The 12,235-nt window shown below is 39.5% G+C and overlaps 1 protein-coding gene across 2 annotated transcripts in view; it reads left to right on the top strand.

Annotated features, from left to right (window-relative positions):
- The window catches only part of shroom3 (shroom family member 3), a 55,399-nt gene that overhangs the window by 17,065 nt on the left and 26,099 nt on the right, over nt 1-12,235 (top strand). For both annotated transcript variants that reach the window (XM_088281226.1, XM_088281228.1), the window contains one exon: nt 6,777-6,959. In XM_088281226.1, coding sequence (XP_088137352.1) covers nt 6,777-6,959 — 183 coding nt within the window. The remainder of the gene's footprint in view (nt 1-6,776; nt 6,960-12,235) is intronic.

The following is a 12,235-nucleotide window of genomic DNA, read 5'->3' as shown; positions in this document are numbered from 1 at the left end:
TTTCCAGGACAACCACTCTGCACGGGTGTGTATCCATGGGTGTTCTTTAATAAGATTCTGGAGACAGGCAGTTCACAGAGGGATCTTTTATGTTGGACTGTTCTGTTAAACCTCTAATTAGGTTCAGAAACAACTTTGTTTTTTACTGTTTGACCCCCCAAAAAAACTGTCACTAGTTCTTTGAGTAAATGTACTGCAGGTATGGCTCTTGATATGTTTATGAATATAAAATGGAATAATGGCATTTCTCCCGATCCCCCAATATCATGTCAATCATTTGAATTGATTCATTTTTCGAAGTGGCACTGTGAGACTTTCCTGTCCTGTCTGACATCCAAACTGTCGTCATTCAACTTCCCATTGTCCTGTGTGTTGGGTAATCCAACGGCCCGGACTGTTTGCTGGAACATTGCATGTCCGGACGCAGCCCCCACCAACAGATATGTCTAGGTTGCTTCGAAGCAATGCAATGAGTTGATCGCGGGTGTTTGTTTGTTTGTGTAGAAGGCGGAACCAACAGCAGAACGATACATACTAGACAATCAGGTCCGGAAGTACAGAATTTGGACAATGACAGATTTCTTGCAATTTTCTCTTTATATACCACCACAATTGATTTGAAATGACAGCAATCTAAATGTGATTAAAGTATTCTCATTCAGCTTTAATTCAAGAAGAAATATACAGTATATCTCCGCACCAAATACAACGAGCCTTATCATGTTTTTTCCTTTTAGAATTTTAACCATTGTGTTGAATGGTTCATCATATTTCGTCTGAATTTAATTCAACTTGAAACAAAAAAACATTCAGGTTGATTTGTGTTGCAATTGTGTAATGCTTCAACCGCAGAGTCAATTAACGTCATCATTAAATAATGTCTTTGTGAAATGACGTCATTGCAGAGATAAAATCTAATTTCTTCTTCCTCACTCCTCAGGTGATCTTTGGTGGCAGGATTGAGAATGGAGGTCTGAAAAGATTACACCTAATGAAATGCGATTCAGCCCCAGTTTCCAGTTTCTTGTGGAAACTGGCAACTGGTGACAAATCACATCATGCGCCTATTATTAGATTCTTTGGACTACCGTATTTTCCGGACTATAAGCCACTACTTTTTCCTAGATTTTGAACCATGCGGCTAATACAACAGTGCGGCTTTTCTGTGGGTTTTTCTTTCTCTAGTAGGGGCGCTCTAGAGATCAGAAAATGCGCTCAATAAATCTTGATTTTTTTATTTTTTATTAGGTCTCTTCAGTTTTAATTAGCAAAGTTTTTGCGGTGTTAAAAGGCATGTGCATTCACAGTACAAAATCGTTCTGTACATGCGGTAATCAACTAATTTTTTTCAACATAGAAAAGTGCGGCTTATGGCCTGGTGCAGCTTGAATATCCATCCATCCATCCATCTTCTGTACCGCTTCACCTCACTTGGGTCGCGGGGGGTGCTGGAGCCTATCCCAGCTGTCTTCGGTTCAGTATAGGCAGGGGACACCCTGAACTGGTTGCCAGCCAATTGCAGGGCACACAGAGACGAACAACCATCCGCACTCACACTCATACCTAGGGGCAATTTCGAGTGTTCAATCGGCCTGCCATGCATGTTTTTGAATGTGGGAGGAAACCGGAGTACCCGGAGGAAACCCACGCAAGCACGGGGAGAACATGCAAACTCCACACAGGATGGCCGGAGCCGGGATCGAACCCACGCCCGATGCTGTCTCTCACTGTGAGGCCATCGTGCTAACCAGTCAGCCACCGTGCCGCCTAGCTTGAATATCGTTTTTTTTGTTTTTTTTCTCAGAAGGTTTTTCTGCAGTTTATGTGCGGGTGCGCTTTATAGTCCGGAAAATATGTTAATAGCTATGCAAACACGGGCCATGTTTTAAAACCCGTAAAAAAATTTGAACAGCAGATGCCAGACCAAAATGTGTCAAACTATTGACAATAGAGAATGAAATAGTTGGAATCTATTTCTGTTTGTCTTTCGTCTTGTGCAGAGGCACACCTTGGCCACAAGCAGTCAAACCTCAGTACCCTTTTTGGTCTGGAAGTCGAGCTTCCACTGTTGATAACTATGTGGTTATGAACAGGACTCGACTGCTTGGACTGGACTTAAGTGACCCATTCCGACGTACTGCATATATTTGACATGTTGATGTCCAAGTGAACGTTTCTGAAGCCATTGCGATTAAACAACACACAGGACAACCCTCATGTGGCGACATCAGAAACAACAGTCCAAGCAAATAACTAAACAATTAATACATTTTTTTTCAATTACTTGTTTCATATTGTTAAGTTGGAGTTAATGTTTACATTGCACCGCTTGCTGCTGTTTGTTTCCTAAATTCATGAGCAAAACACATTGAATATTATATGCATAACCGAAACCAGTCTTGGTGGACTTGAGGCTTGATGGACTTATTCGGGATAGACATTAGTTATTAATACCTGTGGTGGACACGTCAGTGAATTTCTGTCATTCGCCATGCTGCGGCGGACCCGGAAGTCCGTCATTGTAAGTCATCATAAGCTGTGTCTGAATGTCCACACTGTTCCCTATGGTCACTCCATTTTGTAGCAGTTCCAAATTTTAAAAAAGCTAGACAACAGCACTTTTCTGAAATCATTGGTAAGAACCTGAACAAGACATGTTTTCTGTTTTGCTATGGTCGACAGACTCACAAATCCCCCAAATCAAATAGTACTAGAACTCCTCTCAACAGATAAATGCAATGAATTTGCATGCTACTTTAGTAAAAAAGTACAATCCATCAGGTCAAACATTGTCGTAAACCAGCAAAATTACAAAATGATTCCGCACTTAAAATCACCCAGGAATAATTCAATTACAGAATTTGATCCAATGGATCAAAAAACAATAATAGATTTGGTTCGGAAGTTGAAACCATCAACTACCTGTCGTGACTCAATACCATCTGACATTTTCAAAACTATCGTGATGTCTGTTCTAACTGAATTACAGCAAATAATCAACGGCTCACTTCAGTCCGGAAAGTTTCCTAACCCCCTGAAAGTAGCCGCCGTCAAGACCCTTCTATAAAAGCGAATGCTGGATGTGTCCTTGTTAGTAAATAATAGACCTATCGCACTGACACAGGGAAGGTGTCGGTGTCAGTCTTATTGCATTTCAGTGCCGCATTTGATACAATCGATCATAACATACTGTTTAACAGGTTGGAAAATTGGGTGGGACTAAATGAAATAGTCCTAAAATGTTTTAGGTCAAACTTGGAGGAAAGGAGTTACTTTGTGACCATTAGAAGTTTTGAATCAGATCAAATGGCCATGACGTGGGGTGCCTCAGGGTTCAGTTCTAGGACCCCTACTGGTCAGTCTGTATATGTTACCTTTGAGTCAAATGCTTCAAGACGCCAATGTTGGCTATCACAGTTATGTCATCCAGACTGAAGGGTTGCATGCTCTAAGCAGACCAGGAGAAACTTATCCATGCTTTTATCTCCAGTAGACTTGGTTATTGTAACGGTCTTCTTACTGTACTCCCGCAAAACAGCATCAAACAGCTGCTCATTCAGAACGCTGCTGCTCGGGTTCTGACCAGAACAAAAAGATCTGAACATCTTACTCCAGCTTTACACTAGCTCACATTTAACTGTAGGATACATTTTAAATTTCTGCTACTGGTCTATAAATCTTGGATGGTTTGGGTCCTGAATACATTCATGCTGATAGAATACAAGACTGAAGACTCAGGTCAGTTAGTGGAGCCCAGAGTTCAAAGTAAACATGGTGAAGCTGCATTTAGCCATAATTCTGCACACAAATGGAATAAGATACCAACAGAAGTGAAGTCAGCCCTCGAGTGTAAATGCTTTTAAATCCAGGTTAAAAACTTTGCTTTTTTTTCCCTAAAACCTTTACGTAAGGTCCTCCAAAGGACTAAGCTACTTTTGTTTTTTCTGCTTTGCTTTTGAACGTTATATTTTTTTTTGAAAGAGCTGCTGTGTTTGTAATTGCTTGTAGGTGTTGTTTCTCTGATTGTGTGAAGCACATTGAGTTGCCTTGTGTATGAAATGTGCAATATAAATAAAACTGCCTTTTCTGCCTTGCTTTGTCTTACTTTCTGGTTCATGGCGTTCCGTGGAATGGCAGAAAATCGATTCCGTCAGTGTTTTATTGTAAGTGAAGGACTGACGGACAGGTGTAGAGACCCACCTCAGATTAATAGTCCATTCTCTAGATAAAATGTAATTTATATTTCATTAATCCCTTATTTGTTTTATTTGATGTTTAACTATTAAAACAAGAAAGTTAACTCTATAATATAATTTAAAGATAAAAGTAATAATAATATCCAATCATTGGAGTGGAGTGAAACATTATCAAGCATAATTTGCAACCGTTTACATGTACACAAATGGTTTTGTTGTTTTGTTTTTAACTATTGCTAATAACAACTTTACATCTTGGGTGTCTTCCTGAATTATTTCTCCTGCAGTTTTGCAAGACTTAGCCACGATCTGTTTTTTTTTTTTTTTTCATTCACTTTGGAGAAGGTCTGAGCCTTGCAAATTCACTCACACGTTGATGAAAATTGAACCCGGCATTAAAATTTAAAACTCACCAGAGTGAAAAGAACTATCTCGCATTCTAGGTGTCATCTGGGGACATTTTCCTTTTCGCAGTGCGTTAAGAGGATCCATTCTTGAAACGGACCTTATTTTCCTGTTCCATCGATTGTGACACATTTCGTAAACATTTTTGGCAAATTAAAAGTTTTAACCTCTGGATGTGCGTGCATGTGTCTGTGCATGATGGCGAGTGGAATGTGACAACATGGTGCCTCCCGTTGAGGAGATTTCAGGGTGTTCCACATTCCTGACACCAGTTGAACAGGTTTCACGTTGAGGCTCTTCACCGTGCACCTCCTTTTTGTTCATGATTTATTTTCGATTTAAAGAATTGTTGATTTAAAGACCTCAAAGAATTTCTCTGTCTTGAATTAAAGACAGATGTTTGTTGTCACACAACTAGAATGTTCATTCGATAACTACTCAATAGCAATTCAACAAAACAATTATACAAAAATCCAAATCTGACAGAACGATAATGTTTTGCATATAAATTATTGCACAAAATAACTGATGGTGTGACATTGTCAAACTCTGCAGCTAAAATAATAATGTTACTCAAATCCAACAGAATTGCTCGGATTCTTTTCTGGGTCAAATTCTACAAAACACCAAAAAAGTAATGAGCCAGACGGGTTTATCAGTCTTTAAATCAGCAGTTTATGAAGACAAGGTTTTACTAGTGTGTAAATGTACTTGCATCTTATCTCTCACGATAAATGCTAAATAAACAGGAGAACCATTATTATTTTAGCCGTGGTCATTCTTTAAAACAGGCGTGGGCAAACTACGGCCCGCCGAACTTGAAAAAAAATAAATAAATAAACCTTGTTAATGTTTTATTTTCTAAATGTGCCAAAGACATATATTTTGTTGTAATGCTTTTGTTCACTTTCATTTAAAATTATTATTATTTTTTTTTCACAGATGAGGTGAGGTTACCAAAACACTCCATCTGCTCCTGGTCCGGCCCCTCTGTCAAATTTTAGAACCCATTGTGGCCCGCCAATCAAAATGTTTGCCCACCCCTGCTTTAAAACCAAGTCAATTCATTGACATTTTTTAACATGTGAACATAGTTGAATAAACTGCATTTATATACAAACTAAATCAAATTAAGCATTTTACTTACTATATTGCTGAAGAGCTCTCATATTTCTGTCATCAACTGCAGTTGTTTTCATTCATCTGGTTGTTCAATATCTGTTTTCTTTGTTCTTCGGGACATATCAGGACATCGTTCCGGCTGCGGTCAATATTTGTGCAGTCGCTCTGATTGATTTTTCTTGACAATTGGTTGGGGTTTTTTTTTCCTCATAGACAGCTCTCTGGTTTTCATGCTGGTTACACCTAACTCAACTTCTGTACAGTAGAAATCTAAATCTGAAACTGAGCGTTGATATTCACCACAATGAATAATAGGACATATTTTTGGTATAAACAAAGCATTTTCCAATACTGTTGCTCATGTTGAACATTTATTCAGAGTACAGAGTTCATATCACAATGGTATTCATATAAATGCATGAAAACTGTGCAAATTTGGAGAATTCCTCCACTTTACACACTTCACAAATAGTAAAGTAGTCATACTGCTGCAGGTCTCCAAAATGTGCCTTTCAACAGACATTTATTTGAACAATTGTTTTCAAAATGAGAGTGCAAGATCAAACGGGCCTTAAATCTTATTTATTTATTTATTCATTTATTTTAGTCTCACACAAAACGGGTCCAAACTACATTTGGATCACAAACCACAACGATATTATTTGCTTACATGAGCGTCTGGGTCCTTCATCTGACAAACTTCAGCCATTTAATTCAACATTTAATCTGTGTTCTGGCACACCACTGTGCTGATTAAAAAAAAATAAAACAAGAAGGAACAAAACAAGACATCTTGTCTGGTGCAGAAGGATGTTCGCACAATAAGTGGGTTTTGTTTTGTCTGTCACACAGTGAATACGGAGTGTGAGTAAGACGACAAATCGTCTTGTTATGAAATAAATAAGTGGCACGCAAAATGATATGAAGAATGTGATTGTAAGTTTAAAGCAAGTACAGAATGAATTAGTTCCATTTTGCGTTTCCATGGTTATATAATTGGATACCATTATAAAAACATGCAGCGTAATAATAATTCTTTTTTTCCATCCTCAGGGAGTTTGATCCCGGATACATTGAGGAATTTGGATCTTCACCTCCCTCATATCCTTCTTCTTTTTGTGCTCCTTCACCTCCTCCCCTTTCGTCTACATCACCACAACCGCATCAACAACAAAAAACAACCCAGCGTAGCAGACCATGTTCAACAGGAGGAGTCCAGCTACGCATCAAGAACAGGTACATGACACTAAAATGCCTCACCAGATAAACAGCATGAAGTGTGTGATCAGCTGTGAAATGAGTCATTGAGGTTGCTTAATGAAAACAATCGTTCCTTTCTGCAGTAATCCTCTTTTTGTGTGTGTGTGTGTGTGTGTGTGTGTGTGTGGTATAGGTGTTGTAGGTTAAACAGCACATAAACAAATTAGTAACAAGTGTATTAGTGGCATTTCAGCAGGTCATGACCCCTGTGGTAGGATGTCCTGGCTCCACTTCCTTTGTATATGCACAAGTGTCAGAGGATTTATTAACTCCATTTGTGTGTTTGGGATTCAGGGTTCTAACAGCCAATATTGCCATGGTGACCTCCTAACAATGTTCCCCGTTTCTTCTTCAGCGGCTTTGTCTTGTTGTAGCATTTTTACATTGTCCATTTACATGAGTTGAGTGTGTGACAAGTCAAATGATCTTGATTGAAAAGATCGTTTAGTCAGAGTGCTTTTATTCGATCCTTTCACTGAGAATCACACATTAGTTGTCCAACTGAAAAACCGAAGTTGAAAAGAGGGCGCTGGTGTCAAACCCGAGGCCTGGCCGTTTTTTGTGCCCCGCTAAAACAAATAAAATGTGTCTACTTCATATTCATTGCTAAATGAAATTCTTTCTTGCCAAATTTACTTTTTACTTGGGCCAACCGATATACTTTTTTTTTTTTTTAGGCCAATGTTGATTTTCAGTGGGAATAAAAATACCGATTAATCGGACGATTAATTTGAAAAATATACAATGCAGCATTGTAAATGAGAAACAGTTCTCAATCGCCCTACCTGATTAAACAAAAATAATTGTTACTAAATAGTGGCCTGAAATGCAAATGGGTTTGATATCACTGCTCTATGAAATTCCATACACTCATGATCATATGGAAAAAAGATCTCTGGTTCAAACCCTGACTTTCTTTGTGAATTTTCTGAAACATTTTCTTGATGCTTGAATGTTTTTTTGTTTTTTTTTACCCTCTTTCATTTGCCCAACAATGAGTTGTACGTTCCAGTTTACTGACTCTAAAACTGATCTCTGGTTACTGCATGATGATGGCTCCTTTCTAAAAGTTTAAATGCATCGACCAAATATCACGACACACCGTGTGGCAAATAAAGGCACTTTATTATATTTTCATTGAGCTGTCCATGTGAAAATGACTACCGGTCATTTCAAAATTAATTATTTTTTAACCCAAATTTGAGCCGACTCACAGGGATTCTTTCAGAAATTAGAAATAATCCACCGCTGTTCAGGAATGCAAATAAATTATAACAATGTGAGCTCTTAATCACTAAATAATAATGCGCTTTGTTTTTTATTTTTTTTTCGCTCTGTTTAACATTAAACGTGAATATTCCCGAATAACAATTCTACATTCATAATATTCTAGCAATAACATTTCAGTCGGAGATCTTCTACAGACTGTTGTGTCAATCATGAGAGAAACATGAACGTTAATCAGATATACTTGTAATATCTTGGAAAAAAAATACAAATAAAATCAGAAAATATTTTCCATCATGCAATAATTTTCAAAGCAGTGTGGATAACAAGGTATGCCGCATCTAATCTACAATGTGTGCTGGCTTAACACCTTTCTCTCCTGTCATTCTCGCTCCCGTGTGTACTCTCGGTCGATACAAACAGTCTATAAATACTATCGCTTGTCTACAGCCAGTTTCATCCTAATATGGAGGTCAGATCGCGTGTGCATTTCTGCGCGTGTGTTCTGGGTTGGAATGTGGTAAGCGTCACTGCCTCACGATGGTGCTGTAGTGTGACTTAAGACATTGGTGTTGATTCTTAGATTGGTCTGAGGAATTTGGATGAACTTTCTGCAGGTTTTAGTTGTGATGTTGCTGCTTGTTTTCCCTCGTGCAATAATCTGTCATGAAGTGTTCGAGCAAGATGCATTCAAGCTAGGTGGGTTGAATATGTATTAGTGATAGACCGAGATGTCTTTTTCAGAGCTAATACAGATTATTTATTTGTCGAAAGGGCCGATAACCGATTTTTGGAGGTGAAGTGAAACTATTAGCATTAATATTTTAAAAATGTGCTTTGTTGGAATGCCATTAAACACGTTTGTTTGTCAACTTTTTTCAATTTCAAGTTTTCGTTTCATTTGATTGCGCATTGTTGTTGCATTTGTCTACTCTACGCCATTAGTAAATGCTTGACAACATAGCAAATATTTTTTTGTCAGGGTTTGAAAATGTGGCAAAGATGTTCACAGTGAAAAACTGGCTGAACATTTCAAGATTTCTTTGCAGCAAGTAATTACTGTCTCCAAACATATTAGCAACCTTATGCAACATTTTAAGAACCTTACAAAAAACCCAAATTTGCTGTTTGCAAGTGTTTGCCACTCAGTGAGATACCATCGTTACCAATATTTGTCAAAATATCAAATATCGGCCAGGCCGATAATCGGTCTATCCCTCATATGTATACACTATAGAGGCTTTTTGTTTGATGCAATTATGACTTTAATATTAGTAGTCTAGGTCTGTGAGAGATTGTTGTGTCTTCTGACCACGTGCACATTTGGATTACATTCCTGCAATAGGAACAGAGTTCTGAGACCCTCCTGTCCTGGGAAGAAAATCCTCGGGAAATCACAAGCTTTGTTTCCATGATTTTTTAAACTGATGGACATATACTGTTACCCCAAAAGTACAAAAAAAATCAGATGACAAAGGGGTGCCTTACATGTTAAGAAGGAAGCCATTAAATGCTGGTGACGATCTTTCTGCTTTTCAGATTAAGAGCAGAATGCCTCTTTTCTTCTGCCACAATCCCCTCGGCTCAGGACTGCCATCAGATAACGTTGGGTGGGGATGGGGATGAGGAGGATTCTCGGGTCTGATTGGTCCAAAAACAGGAAGTGGACCCGAGCCCCACGAGGCTGGGTGTTAATTTTTGAGGGACACTGATAACAGGATCCCCCATTCCTTTCATTTCCTCTCTTTCTCCCCTTTATCTCTCCATCGCTCATGCTCCTTCCTTTACTAGCCATCCTCTCTTGCGAGCTTCACCGTGTCTTTTCTTTTTCCTTATCCCACAATTTTTTTATGCTTTCTCTCTAGTGTCCCGAATAACTTTTTATTCGTTCCTTTCTTCCTCCATACTTTCACTGCACTTCTTCATTTCCCACCCTCCTCCTTCCTGTCCAGTGTTTGTCTAAGTTCCTCCCTTCTCTTCTCTCTTATCCTCTTCTCCTTTCCCCTCCTCCACCTCATCTCTTTTCATTTATTCCCAGTTGATGTTCCTTTATACTGACTCACCACATTCTCAAAATATGAGCTCATCACGTAATTGCTTTAAACACACACACCGCACCAAAACAATACAAACGTTTTCCTTGTATCAGGTGACTCTTGTCTCTGTACATGTTCCATTGACTATTAGCGCAACCATGTGTCTCTACCCATTTGTCACGAGAGGCAATGTTTTGTCTCATCAAAATAACAAGGGGAGTGTTACTTTAGTGCTGTTCAAACCTGCTACGAATACAAATTGGATACTCTACTTGCCTATAGAATGCACATACACTTTGAGTGAAAAAAAATTCACAGTAGTGTTTCAACTGATTTTTTTTGGGCATGTCCCGGAAGAACCCACACAAATCCTGAAGGTGATTCCACCAGGATCTTAAAGTGTGTTGTTAAAAAAACACGCACATGTAGCATGCGTGCACAACCTCACATACACCCACACCCACACACACACACAAACCAGCTATTAACATAGTTTCATGCGCGTGTTTTGACAAACATCTATTTGGATTTCCGGGCAGATCTGAGAGATTTTTTTTTTTTTTTTTTTTTACAGGCTAGAGAAACAGTTTCCCACGACACTTTTGCTGAAAAACAGACTTTGTGTTTGGTCTAAGAACTCAGGCAGACTCCACATTAAAACTGTAATTACACAATTTGTCTAATCTGGCATCTGTCACATTAGCATGTCATTCCTCTGGGTGGATAAAAAAGGTATTTAATAGGAAGCCTTTTTTATGTCAAGGTTGAAGTCATACGAGTGGATGTAGTTGCAATAAAAACAGTGACAACATTCATGTAAGCATGATCTTGATTTAGACTCTTAATGCACCACCATATTTTTTTAATATTTAATGTCCTTTTATCAGGTTTGCGAGATAATTTTTGTTGGAAAAGCTCACAATGGCATTTTTAAGCCAATTTAGTTGTCTTAATGCCTGAGTTGTAAGGCAGGTTATCCTTCCATTTTCTTCTGCTTATCCTGGCTCGGTTAATGGGGACAGCAGCTAAAGCAGAGAGGGCAATACTTCCCTCTACCCAGCCACTTTGTCCAGTTCTTCCGAGGTAACTCAAAGGCTGGCAAGGGCAAGCTTGTCAACTGTTCCACGACCAGGACAAAAATGCTTCTCATGAATCTGAGATTCAACTTCCCGCAAACCTCTCCAGCAGCCCTGAATAGAACTTACCAGGGAGGCTGAAAAGTGCAAGCCCCCTGTAGTGTGAATACACCCTTCAGGGACCACCACCCCAATCTGCCAATCCAGAACTTGTCCCTGATGTCCATGCAAATCTGTTCAGGTGTGTCAAGGACAGCCCCACAACATCCAGAGCCAATAGGAACTCTGGGCAGATCTCATCCACCCTCAGGCCTTGCCACCGATGAAGTCTTTAACCACCTCAAACACTTCAACCCCAAAGATAGGAGAGCCCACATCAGTCCCTTGGTTCTGCTTCCTCAAAGCAAGGCATGTCGAATTGAGGAGGTCTTTTAAGTGTCCGCCCCACAGAGTCACATCATCCAGAGTCGAGGTCAGCAGTTCTCGTGCTCCACTATACACAGTGTTAATGGTGCACTTCACCACCATTTCTTCAAAGTCGTCCGGGAGTCATTTTCTATGGCCCCACTGAAAACTCCTCCCAAGCCCGAGTTTTTGCCTTGGTAACTGCCAAATCTGCAGTTGTCCAGCTAGTACCTATCAGCTTCCTCCGGAGTCCCTCAAGCCAAAAATGCCAATTAAGACTTCTTCAGCTTGACGGCATCCCTTACAGCATGTGGCCAATAATGCATTTGCGGATTGGCGCCAGGACAGGCACCGACCACCTTACGGCCACAGCTTTGGTCGACGGCATCAACAATGGAGGCACATAACATGGTCCATTCAGACTCCTGTGTTCCTCGGGAGGAGAGTTCTGTCAGAGGTGGAAGTTGAAACTCCTTCTGATAGGTGACTGCTTGATTTTCTGAGCAGA

The sequence above is a fragment of the Idiotropiscis lumnitzeri genome, chromosome 18 (genome assembly GCF_059441095.1).
Source record: "Idiotropiscis lumnitzeri isolate Australia: NSW breed Sydney's pygmy pipehorse chromosome 18, RoL_Ilum_1.0, whole genome shotgun sequence".
In the NCBI taxonomy this organism is placed as follows: domain Eukaryota; kingdom Metazoa; phylum Chordata; class Actinopteri; order Syngnathiformes; family Syngnathidae; genus Idiotropiscis; species Idiotropiscis lumnitzeri.
This window is presented reverse-complemented; position numbering and strand designations above follow the sequence as displayed.